Source organism: Myotis myotis, unplaced genomic scaffold (genome assembly GCF_014108235.1).
Source record: "Myotis myotis isolate mMyoMyo1 unplaced genomic scaffold, mMyoMyo1.p scaffold_m19_p_1, whole genome shotgun sequence".
In the NCBI taxonomy this organism is placed as follows: domain Eukaryota; kingdom Metazoa; phylum Chordata; class Mammalia; order Chiroptera; family Vespertilionidae; genus Myotis; species Myotis myotis.
The window spans coordinates 203,820,292-203,840,988 of record NW_023416313.1 but is presented as its reverse complement, the minus strand read 5'-3'; the positions used below and the strand labels follow the sequence as shown (position 1 = coordinate 203,840,988).

Genomic DNA, 20,697 nt, shown 5'->3' with positions numbered 1-20,697 from the left:
GAGAGGTGGTGACATTGCAGTGCGTTTTAGAAGAGGAGTCGGGGTTTATCAGGGGGAAAGTGGCAGAAAGGCCTTCCAGGCCGAGGGAAGGGTAAGTGCAAAGACATGAGGCACGAATGAGTTTGGATGCTCGGGGAACACAAAGCCCAGGACAGCTCAACGTAAGTGAGTGTTGATGGCCGCCAGATGGGAGAAGGACTGGGGGGATGAGTGAAAAAGGGGAAAGGAATTAAGAAAAATTGCCAGTTATAAAATCAGTCATGGGAATGTAGAGTACCACTTAGGGGATATAGTCAATATTGTAATAACTATGTACGGTGTCAGAGGGCGCTTGACTTATCAGGGTGATCACCTCATAATGTATATAATCACTATGTTGTATACCTGAAACTAAAATAATATTGTATGTCAACTGTAATTTAAAATAAATTTATAAAAAAACATAGGTGAGTGTTGAGGGTAGTGACTCCAAAGATGTTAGATTAAACTTGGCAATAATAATTTCTTTAAGTTATATTAATTTGTCAAGTTATTTTTAAAAATTATTTTAAAATACATTTTTATTGATTTAGAGAGAGAGGAAGGGAGGGGGGAGAGAGAGAAACATCTATTGATTGCCTCCCATACGAACCCTGACCTGCAACCTGGGCGTGTGCCCTAACCAGGAATTGAACCCACAACTTTTTGGTTCATGAGACGATACTCAACCAGCTAAGCCACACAGGCCAGGCTCAAGTCATCTGTTTTTATGTTTGTAATTTACAAATGTCTTACTCAAAGCAAGAACCTTCTGGTAATTCTGACCCTAGAACCTGGCCTTCCAGCGGCATGCCCCCTCCCGCCCTCTGCCCCGGAGTGCGAAGTGACACTGCTCACAGGGAGCTTGTGTTGGGGTCTCTGCTAGGCGCCAGGAGGCTGTAGGTAGAGGCCACGGCCATGTCTACGGACGACGACGAGGACCCACTGGCTACAGAAGAGCTGAGATTTGCCTGAGGTGGAGAATTCCAAGGAAGCATTAGGATGAAGGTGGAAAGACAAAAGCAAACTCTCCTGACAGCATTTGTGCAAGAGGAACAAAGGAGAGGGGAAGTTTATAGAGGGGGGGAGAATCATTTACCTCTCCTAGGAAGGGAGGAATCTGCTTAACAAACAGAAAAGTCCTTTCACCTGCAGGGAGGTAGCTGAAGTGTGATTGCGCAAAAGATTTGGAATCAAAAGATTTGGAACTGAGAGCCACTCTCAGCTGGGAGAATTACACTGGCTCTCAAGTCCAGTGTGAGGTGCAATGAGGTAACATGTGCAAATGTTTCATAAACTCGAAGTGCCTCAGACCTGCTATCAGAAGCCTCCAGGTTAAAGCAAGTGTATCTTGAAACTTTGTGGGACTAAAACAGCCTAAGGCAGCCTTTCCTACAGCAGCTCCCTCCTTTCCCCCATGCCTTCATTTCCAATCCCTATTGTGCTTTTTCTCAACATGTCTCAGGACCTGAAAATAAACTGTTTATTCTCTCTCCCCTGCTAGACAGCCAGCTCTGCGGCTCTTGCTCACCACTGTCTCTCCAGGTGCCCAGAGAAGGCCTGATGCATGGGAGGCGCTTCATACGAAATAGCTGTTCAATGTCGAGCGCATGCAAATGAACGCAGCACCCGATTCTTCCAGGAGCGGTGCAGCTGGCTCTCAATTTTTGATTTGTTTCAAAGGCAGGTTCCCTGACCCAACACTGAGGGACTCTGATTTAGCAGAACTGGCTACTGAATTTGCTGTTTTTAACAAGTGCCAGATGACTCTGTTGCAGGTAGTCACTAAGAAAGTTACTCTGAATCGGACAGATCTTGTCTGGACTCCAGCCTGCCACTCACTAGCCGTATGACTTCACCAAGTAACTTCGTAACCTCTCTGAGCCGGTTTCCTTACCTGTAAAGTAGGCATGACCACATCCTCAGGGAGTTATGATAATTAAATCAGGTGATGGATGTGAAGGTTTTGGCATCATGTCAGTTATGCCGTAGGCTGTCATCGTTTTTTTAATTGCCATTCTTGTGTTATTGCTATGCCCTGGCAGAACTTCCTCCCTGGAGGACCACTCACTCTTGGGAATCCTCAAAGTGTGGGCCCAAACCGGCAGCACCACAGCGGCTGGGGGCTGGTGAGAGACACGGTCCCCGCCCCATGCAGACCTGGGGATCAGCATCCGCATTCTGACAGGGTCCCCAGGCGACCTGTGCACACATTCAAGTTCGAAAAGCACTGCTGAACGTCACATGTACCGCGTTCTTCCTGTCTTTAATTTCAGAGCCAGCCCGGGAGGTTCCGAAGCCCCAGTATCCCAGAGGCTGAAGCACCTCCAGCTGAGGACCTTAGGAGAAGGGATTCCCTCACGGAGCTTCAACCAAGCCCACAGCCTCCGAGCAAGTGAGTGTGGAGCAGGGGATGGATCCGAACGCTGGCTTGCTTCCTGCGCCATCCCGGGCCTGTCCCCAGCCAGCAGAACCCAGTATGGAAGGGAGGAGAAGCCCATCGCCCCGTGTGCAGGGCAGAGGCGCCTCCTTTCCCTGGAACCAGGTCTCCAATCCCAGCCTCACGGACCCGGACTGGTTTTGGGATGAGCACATCCAGGCAAAGAGGGCCCGCGTGGAGACCATCATCCGAGGCATGTGCCTCTCCCCTAACCCTCTGGTGCTCGGCGGTGCCCGAGCCAGGGACGGCCCCAGCTGCCCAGAGAAGGCCCGGGAGCGGAAGAGGAAGCAGGACCTTCCCATGCAGCAACCCCCCCTGAAACCAGGCCCTGCCGGGAGCCAGGGCAGCAGGAAAAGGGGCCCTCGCGTGAGAGAACAGCTTCGCCTGCTGAAGCAACAGCTGAGACGACTGCAGGAGCACATCCTGCAGGCCGAGCCCCGGGACCCTGCGCCTGGCCCCGGGAGTGCCCAGCGGAGGGATGGCTGTGGGCGGCCCGGGGCCATGGACAGTGGCCGCCACCAGGGTTCCAGTGGGGACCTCCCTGGGGTGGAAGAACACAGAGTGGCTGAGGTCGATCACCAGCCAGAGGAAGTCAGGTTCCTTCCTTCTGGGACACGCGCTTTGCTGGAGATCCTGAGGAAGGAACTGACGGGGGCAGTGTCCCAGGCCGTGGACTCAGTGTTGCAAAAGGTACTGCTGGACCCGCCAGGCCATCTGACTCAGCTGGGCCGAAGCTCCCAGGGGCTGGTGCCAGGGGGCAGAAGCGAGACTTCACCTGAGGGAGGTGCCTGTGAAAACCCCCTCCCGCTGGCCGCCTTGCCCAGGGGGACCCAGGCCCAGGCCCAGGCCCAGGCTGGGTGCCCACTGGGAAACTCATCACTGGCCAAGCCTCTAGACTCTCCTAGATTCCCTGTCTCCCCAAGAATGACCTCCAAACCCTGCCAAGGCCCCCCAGCAAACTGTGCCGTGACCGTGCCTTCCCGCATGCAGGAAAGTCAGATTCTTGGTCAGCTCCTGGGTCATGGACCCCCTAGTCACTGGAGCGGCCGTCTCCCCCAGGGCACATCTTCCCAAAGTCACTCCTCCCCGGAGTCTGGCCTGCGACCTTGGGGAGCTGTCAGACTGCGACCTTCGGTGTTGAGCCAGCAGCACCCCGTGCCCTTGGCTCCCACCTGTCTGGAGAAGCTGCCCTTTCTTCCCCCCATGAAGATGGAGCAGGGGGGCCTGCAGGCTGCCGCCGAGGTGCTCCCGTTCCCTTCAGTCCACATATCCTTTACCAGAAGGGGACGTTCTCCCGGTGACAGCCCGGAGAAGTGAACCCTGGGAGGCAGGGAAGTGGGGACAGAGAATTGCATGGCATAGGGGGGGGGGGGGGGGCTTTGCTTTTTTTTTTTTTTTAAATATATTTTATTGATTTTTTACAGAGAGGAAGGGGGAGGGAGAGAGAGTTAGAAACATCGATGAGAGAGAAACATTGATCAGCTGCCTCCTGCACACCCCCCACTGGGGATGTGCCCGCAACCAAGGTACATGCCCTTGACCGGAATCAAACCCGGGACCTTCAGTCCACAGGCCACGCTCTATCCGCTGAGCCAAACCGGTTAGGGCGGCTTTGCTTTCTTGATGGTCTTCTGCACGCTGCTTCTGGGCCTCCTCCCCTGTGGCTCATCGCTATTCGGCTCCCGAGAAAGTGGTGCCCACACTGGGGCTTAAGCCTGCTGGGAGGGAAGCTTCATTCTCCCTGGCGCATCAGATTCTACCACTACTCACTTAATGGCTTTGGGTCTGAAAGGATTTTGTTTTTAAACTCAAATGAGCTTCCAAAATATGGTAAGTACCCTATGGAAGGAAGAACTCCATACTTTGGTTGTCAGCTGCCTACACACCTCAGCAGAAAGGGCCAAAGGAATGACCTCACCTGAGGTTTGGCTCCCCCGGCCTCCTGGCTCTCCAGGCAAAAGGCCTGCACTGTCTAGATTGGCGCTCACCAACCTTTGGGACCTCGCGGACCACCAGTGATCCGCAGACCACCGGTTGGTGGCCACTGGTCTAGATAATTCATGAGGAAGATCTGAGGGCCCAGACACAGAGCCAGATGGGGAAGGAGACGTTTTCCTCCGGGACTAGACCTGAGGCAACTGGGAGGTGTAAGGAAGAGCGTCTCAGCTGCAGCTGAGAGGACTAAAGTGGGGTTGGGCATGTGGAGGGAGAGGAGACCCCTGAGGAAGGCTGAGGGGCCAGGCTGGTGTGCAGGGGTCTGGACCTTTTGCATCAGCTTTGCCACCTTTAGGCAGGCTCTTCTCTCTCTCTCTCTCTCTCTCTCTCTCTCTCTCTCTCTCTCTCTCTCTCATTCTTGTTCCGTCTCTCTCTCCCTCTCCCTCTTCCTCTCCTTAAATATGGAACGCTTCACAAATTTGCGTGTCATCCTTGTGCAGGGGCCACGCTAATCTTCTCTGTATCGTTCTGATTTAAGTATATGTGCTGCTGAAGAGAGCACTCCTCTCTTAAATAGTGTTTCCCAGAGTAGAGCTCCCTTCGGATATTAACAGTTGCTGACTTAGGGGGAAAAGTAGTTTCAGTAAATACTGGGTTAGTGTCTTTGCTGCAGGACTTCTCAGAGCCTTTAACATGCTGAAGTCCAATGTGAAGCTCTAAGAGGGGAATGTATGCAGTCCCACACTCATGTGACCAACAAGTATCTTGTAGGACTGAAGTTCCTGACAACACATTTTGGGGGGTTGCCTTTTTAAAGTGAGCTGAGCTCACGCTGCTGCTTCTCAAGGGCGGCCCTGAATCGAGTGTCCAGAGGTCAATGTGCCTGCAGTGTGAACAGTCTGGCAAGCTGTAGTAAGGGCGGCAGGATGGGGTGGGACCGGCTCATTGCCACACCAGGGCTGGCTCTTGTGTCCTGAATGCTATGCGCGCCCCCTGCTGGTCACAGATGCTGGGAACACCCCAAAGCTGGGTGCTGCCTGGTGCTTTCCAGGCAGGCAGTAGCAACAATAAAACCAATGCTAAGAACACGTCACCTGCCCCCACTGCCTTTGCAGGCAGCAGGGGATCTTGGAGCTACAGAGGTATTAGCATAGACAGACTTTCTTGTTAGGCGATCACCCTGTGAGAAAGGCTACCTGTCTGGTTAAGACTCCCTGTGAAGGTCAGGCAGTGGTGGAAGAAACTCAAGAACTCAGAACTCAGTCCCCAAAGATTCTCTGCTGTGCTTCCCTTGGGAGGGGCATGCTGATCTTCCCCAGCACCTACTGTGCGCCTGCCCTGCCCTGTGAAATGAGGATTGGGCTCAGAGAGCTTCAGGGCCCATGCGCTGGGCCTGGCTGCACAGGTGAGGTACTTGGCTACCTTTGGAATGCTTTGGAGCCCCCAGGCAGCATCCTGACCCCCCAAATATTCCCACATTCCAGCATTAGAGATTTACTCCTGTGCGTCATGAGAGCTACTTAAGAGCAAGATAACTCTGACCTTTAAAAGAACTTTCACATTCACGACATCCCCCTGAAATAGGTGAAGCAGGTGTGATTAGCAGCTAATAACGAGGTAGCATTTGCTGTGCACTTTCTCTGTGGCAGGCACTGCTGCCAGCATTTCCCACGTACGAGTCCACTACCACTGAGCTACATTCTGAAACTCGAAAAGCTCTGAAAATCCCTATGATTTCTTTTCCCTAAGGCTGATGGGAGCTTTGTTTTTGGTGGCAAACCTGGCCTGCTCTGATTGGAAGTTACTTACAGATCATCCCACTTAGTGTAGAAATCCATGTTGCTGTGGAAATATTAATGTATTGGATTACAGACGGCTGCCACAGCCTCTGCTGTGGGGTTAACTAACATATGGTACACAGACCAGATGACCTGCATGAAGGAACAGAATTCTGAAATCTGGCCTCCATCTGGCCAGTGTTTCAGATGAGAGGTTGTGGGCCCCAAGCATTCTAGTGGGCACGACAGTTAGACCCGGTATCTGAGAGTGGGGCAGAAAAGTGAACTTGCCCACAAAGTCCCAAGACAGACACGTGCAGAGCCAGGACTCAGACCCAGGATCTGACTGCCAAGCTGTCACCACTACATTCTACATTTAGAAATGGCCCAGAGAAGGTAAGTGGCTTGCCCAAACTCACACAGCTAGCTGGTGGCAAAATCAGTATCTGAAACTAGGTCTTTGGACTCCCAAGTCCAGGATTCTTTCCACAGCATGTGTGAACCTATGAGAAGAATAAGAAGTGCCCATGAGGCAGGCAGCAAGGGGCTTCAGGAAGCAGCCTGAGTGCCAGGCCAGCTAGAACTCTAATCGGTTGGTTTCCTTTGGCTACACCTGCATATCCTACTGAGGAGTCTTAAAGCTCTAGCTCCCGGACCCGAGAGCTCCCAGGTCCTCTGTGTAAAGCTTCTCACCCGGCCCTGGGACTGTCCTGGCAATGCCTAGTATTCCTGTGCAAAACACTTCGTTTCCCTCCCTCTCTAGGCAGTCATGTCACAGCTCCCTGCTCTTGTTAAAGGGGAAGGAATCTTGTTAAAGAGGAAGGACTGAGGTATGGGTTGGAAGACAGTTTCCCTAGTTGTGCGTGGATTAAGGTTGACCATTTAATCATTCACTCATTCCTTTATCTAACAAACATTTATTGAGCACCTACTATGTTCCTAGCACTGGGCTAGGCACGTGGAATACAAAGATGAAAACATAAGGTCCTTGCCCCCTGAGGAGCTCACAGTCTAAACAGGGAGACAAACATTCAGTGAAAATTCTAATAAGGTCATTGCTACAACAGAGGAATGTGCAAAGAGCCTGGGTAGCCCAGGGTAAGGACAGGAAATGGACAAGGAGAGGTTTCCCCGAGGAGGAAGCGGCTGAGCTGAGACAGGAAGGAGGAGGGACGTCCTTCCAGGTGGACCGAGAGCAGGTGCAGAGCAGCAGCTCAAGTTCCTTGAGGCAAAGTCAACAGTGACCTGCTACTGTCTGGTCCAGGGGTGGGCAAACTTTTTGACTCGAGGGCCACAATGGGTTCTTAAACAGGACCGGGGGGGCCAGAACAAAAGCATGGAAGGAGTGTTTGTGTGAACTAATATAAATTCAAAGTAAACATCATTACATAAAAGGGTACGGTCTTTTTTTTCAATAGTTTTATTCATTTCAAACGGCCGGATCCGGCCCGCGGGCCGTAGTTTGCCCACAGCTGGGTTAGACGCTTGTTGGCTTAAACGCTGCAAAGGCAATTATGAGAGTGAGAATGGGGACCATCGAGTTGACTCTTCTCATTTTACAGATGAGGAAACTGAGGCAGAAGGGAAAGGAAATCTTGGGGTTTTAAAATGGTTTATCTGGGAAAGAGCTGCCATCTCTTCCCATCCTATTCTGAAAGCACATGCAAAGTACAACAAACTTATTTACGCCACAGAACTTTTACACGTCAAGGGGGTTTTTAAATTCTGCAACTGTGCTGTCATATACGGTATTCAGCACCCGGGAAGAAACAGCTTACTGTGTCAGACTTGTCAGAGACACAGAAATGGAGCAAATACATGATTCAACCAAAATAAAAATAAAAACCATAAGGAACAGGACAACTAATTCACTGTTTGGATAATTTGCTGATATTATTTGATAAACTGGTGTTCATTTTCCTTGACCCGGGGATACATCCAGGAGGGTCTAAATCCTGGTCACTTGAAGAAGGCCAAACTAATGTTTTTCTTCACACGCTACCCCAGCTCCAGCCTCCTGAAGGTGTATTTCCCCGACGTCCAGGTAAGTCATCCTACTGAATGTCAGCTTCCACAACTCCGAGTGGCATTGGGGTCGCCCCGTGTGAGGTGTGAGGCAAGTGCCAGGCCATCATGTGCGCACCTTAGCTCCCTTAATGTTGGCCGAACTGGTGTGATTTCCAGGTCAGGGGTGAGACTTGGCTGAATAATCGTGAATAACTTTGAGCTAGGAAAGTTGAGCTTTTGAGCTGTAGATAAACCCAGAAGCACGTGGGGAGGAAGCGGGGGGCAGTGAGAAACATTAGTAAATGGGGTCTTTGGCCTAATGTTCTGTCTTTGCCGAGGACACTGTGAAAAAGACGGAATATACAGAGTCGGACACTGTTGAACTGGCATTCAAATAGCTGCGTTTCAAAGGGAGTGAGGTACATTCAGATCAAGTGTGACATCAAGGAAAATCAAGCTCTGATGGTTGGAACCAGACCTTGTCTGGTCCCTGAGAGCAGTGGTTCTCAACCTGTGGGTCGCGACCCCTTTGGGGGTCAAATGACCCTTTCACAGGGGTCATCTAAGACCATCAGAAAACACATATATAATTACATATTGTTTTTGTGATTAATCACTATGCTTTAATTATGTTCAATTTGTAACAGTGAAATTGGGGGTTACCATAACATGAGGAACTGTATTAAAGGGCCGCGGCATTAGGAAGGTTGAGAACCACTGCCATAGAATTTCTAAGGGCCTGCGTTTCCTTGGGTGTTGGGTTAGGGCTAATACTTTGTATCTATGTAATTCCTTTGCCTTTCCCATGTCTTTCCCTCATGTTGTTGCTTGGTTGATCCCTACACCAAGCTCTGATTTCCACTCATTCTGCAACTCCAAGTTGCTGATAAACTGCTCTCTGATCTGCACACTCACTCCTTCCCTTGGCCCCTTACCTGGCAGAAGGCTCTGGGGCTGCCATGCAATTGGCCCAGGCACAGCAGAAGCTGGTACCAAACTGGCTTTGACCCTGGACATTCCCAAAGTCACATGGCAAGCTTTTCATGGGTGAAAAACCTTCATAAATCTAGGACATCAAAAAACATTTTTTTTCTAGTGGGCACTACAGCTAATCCAGATTTTTTCTGTACATGACTGAATAGGCTTAGAAAATAGCCATGGCTGCTGCTACCGCTACTTCTTTTTTTGTTAATCCTCACCCGAGGAAATTTTTCCATTGATTTTTTATTTTATTATTTATTTATTTATTTTTAGGGAGAGTGGAAGAGGGGTGGGAAGGACAGAGAGAAACATCGATGTGAGAGAAACACATCGATTGGTTGCCTCCAACCAGGGCCAGGGCCCAAGGAGCCTGCAACCAAGGTACGTGCCTTTAACTGGAATCGAACCTGGGACCCTTTGGGCCACAGGCCGATGCTCTATCCACTGAGTCAAACTGGCTAGGGCAGTGGTCGGCAAACTGCGGCTCAGAAAACTGTGGCTCACGAGCCACATGCGGCTCTTTGGCCCCTCGAGTGTGGCTCTTCCACAAAATACCGACTTCTGCGCGTGGGCCACGAAGTTTCAATCGCACTGTACATGCGCACCCGCATGTGGTATTTTGTGGTATTTTGTGGAAGAGCCACACTCAAGGGGCCAAAGAGTCGCATGTGGCTCGTGAGCCTCAGCTTGCCGACCACGGGGCTAGGGCCATGACTTCTTTTTCAAAGGAGGCCCTTCTCATGTTGGCTGAAGCCATTCTGATTAATCTGCTGTTGAACTGGATGCTGACAGTTCTACCCCCGAGCACCTGGTGGTAAATGGCTGACGGATGGACCTTGTTGCTTGTGCAGTTCAACCGCTGCATCACCTCCCAGATGATCAAGTGGTTCAGCAACTTCCGAGAGTTCTATTACATCCAAATGGAGAAATCTGCCCGGCAGGCAATTTCAGATGGCGTCACAAATCCCAAAATGCTCGTGATTCTCCGCGACTCAGAGCTTTTTCGAGCTCTCAATATGCACTATAACAAGGGAAATGACTTTGAGGTAAGACCATGTACCTGGGGTCCCATGAGGTTGGAGTTTTAGAAAAGATCCCCTTCTGTGTGTCTGTCTACATCATTGAGAGCCAGGGCAGCCCGGGCTAACCTCTGTCCCATCTGCAAAGATTAGTTTCCATCGCTTCTCTTAGGCAACAGGTGGATGCTGCAAACTGAATAAGCAGAGGTCTGCCAGGTGTTATGCCACTTTAGGCTTAATCCTCCGTGATTATCAACTTAGAGGAGGCCCAGGACTAAATGCTGGGCTCAGTTGCAGCACCTAGACTTGGCCCAAGTTTTCTTTACAACAGTTTCTGTCCATCATTTGGTTCTTACCTTTATTCTCACTTGAACAGTTTTCTCTGTGGGCCTCCCACGGCAAGTCATCTCAAATCCTTTCTGGAAATAATGAACAAACGATATTCAAGCTTCTTAGTCCTGTGGTAGCACCTTAGAGGTAAGGCATCAGTAAAGGGAGAGCAAGTGGCCTAAGAGAACTCCGCATCCGGACACACGTTTCCCTGCGTGCAGCCGACAGCTCTGCAGGTGCCAGCTGTGTCTGGTCACCCGGCTCACTCGCCTCTTCTGACTTCTCACTTGACTGTGATCACAATGAGCAGTGTGTTGATACCTCCGGGAAAGGGAAGACTCGCTGGCATGTGCTGGTCAGGTGCTCCATCCGAACATGTTTGCAACTAAGCTGGCCTGTGGGTAAAACGGACTGTACCGCCTGAGGCGCGTGGGGTCAGGATGTGTGGGGCAGGCAGTGCTGCTGCATCTCCCCAGGTGGGGCGGTCGCTTGGCATGCAGTGTGGCAAGCCCGGGCCAGGCTGGGTCGGGAGGACCGGTGGGTGCAAGTCGGAGTGCGGTCCTGGAACAGATTCTTTAGCCCCCTCAACCTCATGGTTGATTTTGGAAGCAGAAATGATTCCAAGGCCTATGGGTTCAGCCTCTAAAGGTGGTGGGATGAGGTACGACAGTCATAAACTTGGGGGCACTCTTTCCCATGGTGTGCATTAAGGAAAAGAATGCTAAACACCTCTTTTGAACCACAGGTTTCAGGTCAATCAGAGTCAGAGTTTCCCACTTTAAGAATGTCTCCCATCAGTGGAATCAGCTCCTGCTACCAAGGGAGTGTCCTTAATAGGCTTTCTCCCAGGGCTGTCCCATTGGTACAGCCTTTTACGGTTTGTAGTCGATGAGGGAGCAGGGGATTCCTACGGCTGCAAGAATCAGGGCCCAGTAGAGCAGGGGTGCTCTTATCAGCCGCCCCGGGAACAGGAGCGCCGGGCAGAGAGGTTGCAGGGCTCCAGGGCTTCCCAGCCTCAGGTCTTCTCTTTCTTGTGTGTCTCGTTGGGAATGCAGGTCCCGGATTGCTTCTTGGAAGTCGCCAGCTTGACGCTACAGGAGTTCTTCAGGGCTGTCTCCGCAGGCAAAGACTCAGATCCTTCCTGGAAGAAACCCATTTATAAAATTATTTCCAAGCTGGACAGTGACATCCCAGAGATATTCAAATCTCCCAGCTATCCCCAGGAGCTGCTTCGGAACGAAGATCCCACAGAGCGAGGAGCAGCTGGCCAGGGTTTCCTGGGTTTGTCTTAAATGGCCGCTGTGGTGATATAAAAGGGACATAAGTGCAGTCCTCCTCCCGCCCCCTCCCCCAACAAGAACTACTACCATTTCTGATCATTTTTTTCCTTTTCCCGAATCACTTAACTATAATATAGACCAAGTGTAATGGTGTGTTGGTAGCATATTGTAAAAGGAACACAACGGTGTTTTGGAATCAGAGGACTTAAATCCCCAATCTACTATTTCCAAGTATTGTGACCCTGGGACCTTGCAGGTAATCTCTGCATCTGTAAATAAATACTCTGTGAATACTCACTACACGTTAGTGTTTTCCCCCGTGGCTTTCACATAAGGTTAACTTAGTTGGTTTGTCTGTTATTGTTTTTTACAAATTGCTGGTTTTAGTTACCTATTGGTCAAGCTCCACCTAGTTGCGAGACACTTGAAAATACATTATCTTAAGCTTTTTACACCGAAAAGGAGATATTGTCTTCATTTTTTTAAAAAAGTAACCAAGCAGACTTTTTAGAAGTGACATAACTCGCCAACGTACAAGGCTAGGGCGTTTGGGTTGGTAGGGATAGTCAGACGTGTGGAGGAACCCAAGACCTTCGGGTGCCAGATTGTCTCCTGAGCACCTCACGCTGCCCGTCATGATCTTCAGCAGGCCACCTCCAGGGAGCACCCGCACGGAGGGGGCACTGCCGCCCGACAAGCCCTGCCCACACTTAGGAGTGCTTCCCCACCCAGAATGTCCTCCGATCATTCCAGGAAGCCCAACACAAACTTTCTGCTGGACTTGAGTGTTGCTGTTTGGTCACATTTGCCTGCTGAAGGGTTTATCCACTGGACAATCCAAGTTGTCTGTAGTTGACCAATTGATGCCCTCACCTCCTATGTGCAGAAGCTGCACTTCAGAATGCAAAAGCTAGGAAAGGCCCTAGGAGGTCATCCCACCCACCCTGCTTCGATCAGGAAGGAGGAAACGGAGGCCCAGACAGGAGACTGGCACAGACTGTACAAACCTCACATGATGAGTGGCACAACTGGGACAAACACAGCATCACACAGAGAAATGGCAATTCCCCCACTCCATACGGAAATTACAGCCCATGGTCCATCTTTCACAGATAAAGGAATTCATGGAACCAACATTCATTTTACTATTTTCCTGCTGGTCCAATGCAAATTGTGACTCACTCGGAGGATGTAGGCAAGTCATCTGCCAGGTCGAATAACTGTGTCTGTCTTCTAAGAGAGTCAGAATCAAGTGTTTGGAAACTCTGCCCGAGGTGTGCAGGCTGGGGTGAGGGCACACAACTCGGGCTCTGATTAAGGGGTGTCTGTGACTTTAGCTGCCTTCTTTTCCATCGACATAAAACAAGTTTTCATATTCAATTACCCACTTCCTTGACTTTTCAGGTGGGCTGGATCAGATGAGATAAAATCCCTAACTACTGCTAGATGTGTCAGCATGAAAATGTATGAAAGATGACTTTCATCTGCATTTTCATTTACTTCAAACAGCTGAGAGGAAAAACAAAACAAGCATGCTCCGCCCAAACGAATCTTTTCACTTTAAGGTTATTCTGAAGTGACCTTCAATATGTCCAGTTGCACTCAGATCACCTTTGCCCTATTTTCGCCCGCAATGTTCCCTTTACAAAAGTGAAGGAATCTGCCAAATCTAGGTTTTAAAAGTAGGCAAGCCCCGAGTACCCAGAGCAAGTAACTCAGTTATGTGTATGGAGACAGCAGAAGAGCCCCCTACCCAGAGTGATCTTGCATGGCTATTTAAGATTTTCGTGGGAAACAATTCCAAGTTCTCATGATTGTCTGATATGGAGCAGCCATTTTCTGTCCCAAACCTGAAATTCATTACTGTGTTTGTGAAAGACTGAGCCAAGCCACCTCCGGAGCCGTGAACCTTGTCCCAGGGACCAATTAGGTGAAATGTACAAACTCAAATGGAAAACATTTGTGTCCTGCAGTCTTTCCAGGAACTGTTTTCGAACCACTGAGCTAAACACAGAAGAATGTATAAATATATATGCTGTGCCAACAGAAGTCTGTTTCATTATATTTTTCTGTTTCTACCAAGTATATCTCTTTCTGCTGGGAACACATTCTGAGTGTAAGCTGAGCTGGTTATTGTTCTTTTAGCAGCCATTACATTGCCAAGGTCTGGTCATTCTTTCCATTAAGATATATGTGGGCATCATTCTCTCCCAAATTAGACATATTCAGAGTCTGGTCGAATACTGCATAATTGTCTAATACTTCAACGGTGAGCAGTGGGGCCTGGACTGTGTTTTATGATGATGGCACTATTTAGGAGTTAATGCCCAGTTATTAATTAAAAGCAGGCAGTTAAGTGACATTCCATGCAGGAAAAGGTTTATTAAGAACCTTATTTCAAACACTAGTGGCCCAGTGCATGAATTTGTGCACATTGAAAAGAAATTAATTAGAAGAAATATTTTAATATCGCTATTCACCCTTTCTTATAATAGAAGCGTCAACAAAATTCATGATCGACAATGACAGATGGAAACACAGGCATGTGATTGGTGCCAGTGAGAGCTTTATATGTATTGTGAATGCGCAAGTCAACTTAGCCTTTTATAGATATTGAATAAACTTGCTTAATTAGACCTGCTTTCTGATTTAGCTAAACTTTTTCCAACCCAGTGAAGCACCCCAACTTCTTTTTCAGGTAATTGTCAGCAACACAGCAGTAAATATCAACACGAAGCAGATTATTATTGTAGATCACGCAGGGAGAACAAAGGGTAAAATATTTACCTGCAGCAGTGTTTGACTATATTTTGCGCAGTAAGAAAACCTGAAGTCATTTTCAAGGTCCACCATTTCTTACTTCTTTTCAGTCGGGTCAAGTTTCTAAGCTTCCTGAATCTCTGTTTTCCGGCGAATGAAAAGAAGATAGGATTCCACCAAGTCTCCTATCTACCTACTCCAGGACTTCTGTGAGGATCAAATGAGATGAGGCCCGGGAAAACATTTCACAGACATTTGGTTAAAGTGTGAAATGTTTGCACCTGGCTATAAAGCAAGTCGTTGCTAAGGACAGGAAGCCGGACGTTACTATGTGACGTCATTACCCAGACGGACACTTAGCATATTAACCTTTTATATAATAGACTAGAGGCCTGGTGCACAAAAATTTGTGCACTTGGGGGTAGGGGGTCCCTCAGCCCGGCCTGTGCCCTCTCGCAGTTTGGGACCCCTCGGGGGTGACCACTTGCTGGCTTAGGCCTGCTCCCCGGGGGATTGGGCCTAAGATGGCAATCAGACATCCCTCTGGCAGCCCAGCAGCCCTCGGGGGATGTCCACTTGCCAGCGGGTAGCAGACCTAAGCTGCAGTCAGACATCCTTAGCGCTGCTGAGGAGGCAGGAGAGGCTCTCACCACCACTGCTGTACTGGCAGCCATCAGCCTGGCTTGTGGCTGAGTAGAGCTCCCCCCTGTGAGAGCGCACTGACCACCAGAGGGCAGCTCCTGCATTGAGCATCTGCCCCCTCGTGGTCAGTGTTTGTCATAGTGACCAGTCATTCCCAGTTGTTCTGCTGTTAGGGTCAGTTTGCATATTACCCTTTTACTATATAGGATAGAGGCCTGGTGCACGGGTGAGGGCTGGCTGGTTTGCCCTGAAGGGTGTCCCGGATCAGGGTGGGGGTCCCGCTTGGGTGCCTGGCCAGCCTGGGTGAGGGGGCTGATGGCTGTTTGCAGCTGGTCACACCCCCTTCTGGGTGGGGGTCCCCACTGGGGTGCCTGGCCAGTCTGGGTGAGGAGCTGAGGGCCGTTTTCAGGCTGGCGGGAGACTGAAGCTCCCAGTCTCTTTTTTTTTTCTGTTTTATTTTTATTTTGGAACTTATTTAGCTTCTATAGCTGTCACTGGAGCTGAGAGCTGGCTCCAGCTCTGAGGCCCGGCTCCAGCTCTGAGGCCTTGGCTGGCTGAAAGCAGGTATCTGGGTTTGTTTAGCTTCTATAATTGAAACTGTGTTGCCATCACTGGTGCTCTAAGCTCTGAGGCTATGGCTGGCTGAAAGCAGGTATCTGGGGTTTGTTAAGCTTCTATAATTGAAACATTGTTGCTTCCGGAGCTCAGAGCTGGGCTGCGGCAGGCGGGGAACCCTGGCTTCCTCCATCACTGGGGCAAGCAAACCTCATGTTCGCTTCAGCTGTGTGGCCGCCGGCCGCCATCTTTGTTGGCAGTGAATTTGCATATCCTGCTGATTAGCCAATGGGAAGTGTAGCGGAGGTATGGTTAATTACCATGTTTGTCTATTATTAGATAGGATGGTTTCATACAGTATACACAGCTCCAAATTGGATTCATACAGCAAAGAGGCCAAAGGTACCTCCTGGACGTAGAAACCATTTCCTTTCCATCAGAGAAAAGGCAAAGCAGAAATGGCAGAGATAACACAGCACTCGTCAGTAAACACAGCCCCACATTATATGAAGGTCCTTTTAAAAAAAGTTGTTTTCAATAACAACTTAAGTAATTTAAAGTAAGACCTCCATAACATAATTTTATGTGTGTGTTTAGAAAATATTTCCTTTAAAAAATCTTTATGAAGTTTGCTAAAGATTTGGTAACCAGTTTCCTGGATGAGCTCCTATATGTTTTAAATTTTCATAATCTTTGTTTCTAGCTTTTCTCTATAGTTTTGATCCTCAGCTCTATAAAGCAGATCATTCATTCAAAAAAAAAGAGAAATTTAAAAAATCCTTTTATGTTTTTACACAAACTCTATTAGGCATTTGCATAAATTCCACATAGAACAAGATCATTTTTTCAGGACTGAGAAAATTGGAAAAGATAATGAGACAGAATGATGGCTGATAGAGAAATAAAGCACACACTGGGCCCTAGCTGGTTTGACTCAGTGGATAGACGTTGGCCTGAGGACTGAAAGGTCCTGGGTTCGAATCTGGTCAAGGGCACATACATGGGTTGCAGGCTGATCCCCAGTAGGGAGCGTGCAGGAGGCAGCCAATTAATGATTTGCTCTCATCATTGATGTTACTATCTCTTTCTCCCTTTCCCTTCCTCTCTGAAATCAATAAATATATATTTTTAATAAGTTATGGTTCTATCAGGCTGATGATTAAATTATGCTCAGGGGGGAAAATTTGTGACAATATGGCAAATATAATATCTCTTAGAGTATAAAAATATTCTTGGTCAGCATTAAGTATGTACAATATACACTGGAAAGAATGAACTCTGATGACCTATTTCACAGCATTAATAATGCAATCTATCTCTCTGAGGTAGATCATGGTACCTACACTGTATGTACTAAGTGCTCAACTGTGGAAAAAGAGAACTCATGAAAAGAATGTACTCCAGGAGTAGATAATTCCTATAGATCAAGAAGCTCTTTCAGACTATATAAACCTAAATAAATGTAACCAAGTGCCCAGGAGTTGAATGCTCAGTCATATCTTAAACTCCCAGGTTGTTAGCCTCAAGAGGAAGGAAATGTCTGCCGAAATGGAATCAGCAGAGGGACATCTGTCCCAAACCTCCCCAGTTTCACATGTCCTTTCACATGTCCATCTACTCACTGAGGAGTCTGCCTTCTCTTTCACCAAGAATCTCCTGGGGTTATGTTGTTTCTCACAATCTCTCTCCTTCAGGCTCACAAACTTTTGTTTTGTCATTTCCAAATTCACCAGAGTCAACCCTCAAACAAACGTCATGTCCTAGTCTTCCCTTAAAAAACCCTTTCTCTCCCCATATATACTGATTTTTGCAGTTCAGACTCCTATCTCCTCGAACACTGCTTCTGGCCTGGAAATGTAGCCTTAGGCAAGAATGTGTGTCTGTGCTCAGTCATCTCCACTTTAGCCTCAGTTATCTGATTTGCTGCCTGTACGCTCACCCCTCACTTTCTCTGCAATCAACACCTTTCCTAAGTAGATTACTGTGGTTAGGTGCATGAACCCTGGAGAACATGTTTTCATCCTGGTTCTGTTACAGCAGCGGTTCTCAACCTGTGGGTCGCGACCCCTTTGGGGGTTAAACAACCCTTTCACAGGGGTCACCTAAGACCATCGGAAAACACATATATAATTACATACTGTTTTTGTGATTAATCACTATGCTTTAATTATGTTCAATTTGTAACAATGAAAATACATCCTGCACATCAGATATTTACGATTCATAACAGTAGCAAAATTACAGTTATGAAGTAGCAACGAAAATAATTTTATGGTTGGGGGTCACCACAACATGAAGAACTGTATTAAAGGGTCGTGGCATTAGGAAGGTTGAGAACCACTGTGTTACAGGATGCCAGGGCACAGGAATAGAAAAACTGAGATAGGAAAGTTAAAACAAAGCCAAAATCCCCCAGCCAAGGACCCTAGAACAAATGGTTAAAAAAAAAACACCTCTGTAATGAGAGAATACAGAAAGGGAGGGAGAAAGGGGAAAGGAAAAAAGGGCAGTTTTACTCTCTGAGCAGAGAAGCCAGCAGTCTCAAGGCTTGGCAAGATAAAGTTGCCAGGTACTTCTCATGATTTTCTGGAAAGGCCACAACAAAGAAAAAAGGGACCTTGAGAATTAATCTGTACCAAATATTCAGCAGAGGAATTTTGAGACCTACAGACAGGAGGGTATATAACGCCTTGGACCCCCACCCAACCTGCTCTTCAGATTAGCTGAGAGCTTGTCTGTGCTTCATAAACCAGATGTATAGGTTTGCTTTCTTTCTTTGCTTTTTCAATAAAGGTGCATGCTTTAATTGCTTTAATAAATTGGCTTTCCACAACGCAGTTAAGTTCTCTCGTATAAATTCATTTGTATGAGAAGACAAGGATTGAGGTTGAGGACAGCCCTTTCCCACTGACTCTGGGCTGTCTGGTAACACCTCTCTGATGTCAGTGAGAGGTACCTATAACAGTTCAATTCAAGCACCTTGGATCTCTGCAAGTTGCTTACTCTCTTGGCCTCAGCTTTCCCATCTGTAAAGTAGGGATAAAATAGCACCTATCTCATAGTACTAAGGTTTAGATAAAACAATATAGGTGACATTCTCAGCATATTCCTAATGTACAGCGTGTGTTCAGTAAATATTAGCCATATTATTACTCAGCAGTCATAAACTGTTAGCAAAGCCACGAATTTGTACTGTTTACAGTGAAAATGAATAATTTATTACCTTAAGAATGGCACTGATGTGTGACATTACTGATATAAAACTTATTCTGGCCTTGGCTGGTATCGCTCAGTGGGTTGGCGCGTCGTCCCATATACCAAAAGGGGGCGGGTTTGATTCCTGGTCAGGGCACATACCCAGGTTGTGGGTTCGATACCTCATCCTAGCACGTGTGGGAGGTAACCAATTGATGTTTCTCTCTCTCTTCCTCTCTAAAATCAATTAAAAATAAAACATTCTGAATTTCCTTTTCATTATATTACATGAAGTAGCATGCACTAAGAGCTATGACATGACAGCATAAAACCTAGCTTTAAGTTGATGTTAGTGTTTTACTGAGAGGTAACACCCAACTTTAAAAAATGCCTTGTGCTATAAACTCTATGCATTCCTTCATTTACTCTATCATAGTCCTATGCTGACGTGTTTATTTAACACAACTAATATTGCTATTTGTTAGTTGCTTGCTAAAACATGAAGCTGCGTTTGTCAAAACATCTTTGTAGTCATTCCATTTGTTACAAGAGGCTGGTTTGCCGGGGTCCAACCCCAGCGGGTCCAGGGGTTCCCAAAGGCATAGACGGAGTCGGCGAAGAAGGAAGGACACGGAGACAGTGTTCAGTTGATCAGCAGCCTAGCCAGGATCTCCAGCCAAGTTCTGGTCTGGATCTCCAGAGAGGTTCTGCTTAGGATCTCCAGCCAGGTTCTGTGTCCATGTTCTCTTGCTAGGTTCTCCAGGTTCTCCAGCCAGGTTCTGTAGCCATGTTCCCTCGCTAGGTTCTCCAGCCAGGTTCAGTCACCAGGTTCTAGTCAGGTTCTCTTGCCAATTTCTGTAGTCAGGTTCAGTCTAGGATCTTTTGCCATGTTCTCTCCAGCGAAGTTCTTCTGTCTCTAGGTTCTGTGTTCTGAGTTCTGTGTTCTGCTGTCTTGTTGCATCTGTATTTATACCAGTTGATTCCAATCCTATCAATCTCTATTCCAAAGGTTAGGGCGTTTCTTATCTCCATTCCAGGGAGTAAAGATTATGTAGCTTAAGCCTGATTGTTCGTAGTTAAAGTGATTAATTACCCACCTGGCACTTAGTTAAGAGGTTTTATTCCCTCCCTAACTTCAGGGGAAAATCCCTACCTGGGGAAACAACCTTTCTCAGAGAGGAGACCTTGGTTAAAACACATAGTGCCAAGAAGGTGAGCAAACATGTTAAGAACAGTATGCCATATATGCCAGGTCCCTTGAAACAGCAAGGATGGACCGGCTCCCGGCACTGGTTGTTTTCGATGGGGTGGATATGGAGGGAAGCATGCTGATACAAACCTGGTTTTGTTCCAACATCTAAAAATGTTAAGGATTTCATTTCCATAAAGAAAAAGCTTAGTCTTTAATTAAAAATAACATGGTCTATTTTCTGGTTCTTTTCATTTTGTGATCGTTAGTGCTGATTATCTTCCTCCTCTGTTCTTTCATGCACGTGGATTGGTGATTACCTCCTCCAGAGTACTTAAGCTTTTCCTTTGTTAGCCTGATGTGGTAGATTACATTAACTGATTTTAAAAAACACACACACAACATATTTGCATTGAAAGTATTACATATGTCCTCTTTTCCCCCCATTGACCTCTCCCAGCCCCCTTACCCCAGGCCTTCACCACCCTATTGTTTCTGTTCTTGGGTTATGCATATATGCATACAAGTTCATTGGTTGATCTCTTCCCACGGGCTCACCCTCCTCTGC

General features: G+C 47.8%; 1 protein-coding gene and 1 non-coding gene across 2 annotated transcripts; one reads left to right on the top strand and one right to left on the bottom strand.

Annotated features, from left to right (window-relative positions):
- The first annotated feature begins 2,381 nt into the window (after positions 1-2,381).
- On the top strand, positions 2,382-12,696 carry PROX2 (prospero homeobox 2). Its single transcript, XM_036313149.1, has 4 exons — positions 2,382-3,724; positions 8,108-8,215; positions 10,011-10,205; positions 11,564-12,696. The coding sequence occupies exons 1-4, from the start codon at positions 2,432-2,434 to the stop codon at positions 11,798-11,800; spliced, it is 1,833 nt and encodes a 610-aa protein (XP_036169042.1). The 5' UTR covers positions 2,382-2,431; the 3' UTR covers positions 11,801-12,696.
- Positions 4,849-4,955, bottom strand: LOC118661217. The gene has a single exon (XR_004969211.1). It is a non-coding gene; the product is annotated as a U6 spliceosomal RNA (small nuclear RNA).
- Positions 12,697-20,697: the final 8,001 nt, after the last annotated feature.

Bases quoted from the DNA above. Each gene is read 5' to 3' on its own strand.
- PROX2 (XM_036313149.1), top strand. From the start codon at position 2,432: ATGGATCCGAACGCTGGCTTGCTTCCTGCGCCATCCCGGGCCTGTCCC. The intron at 3,725-8,107 runs ATATCCTTTACC...ACCCGGGGATAC, and splicing joins TCCCGTTCCCTTCAGTCCAC to ATCCAGGAGGGTCTAAATCC. The intron at 10,206-11,563 runs GTAAGACCATGT...TTGGGAATGCAG, and splicing joins ACAAGGGAAATGACTTTGAG to GTCCCGGATTGCTTCTTGGA.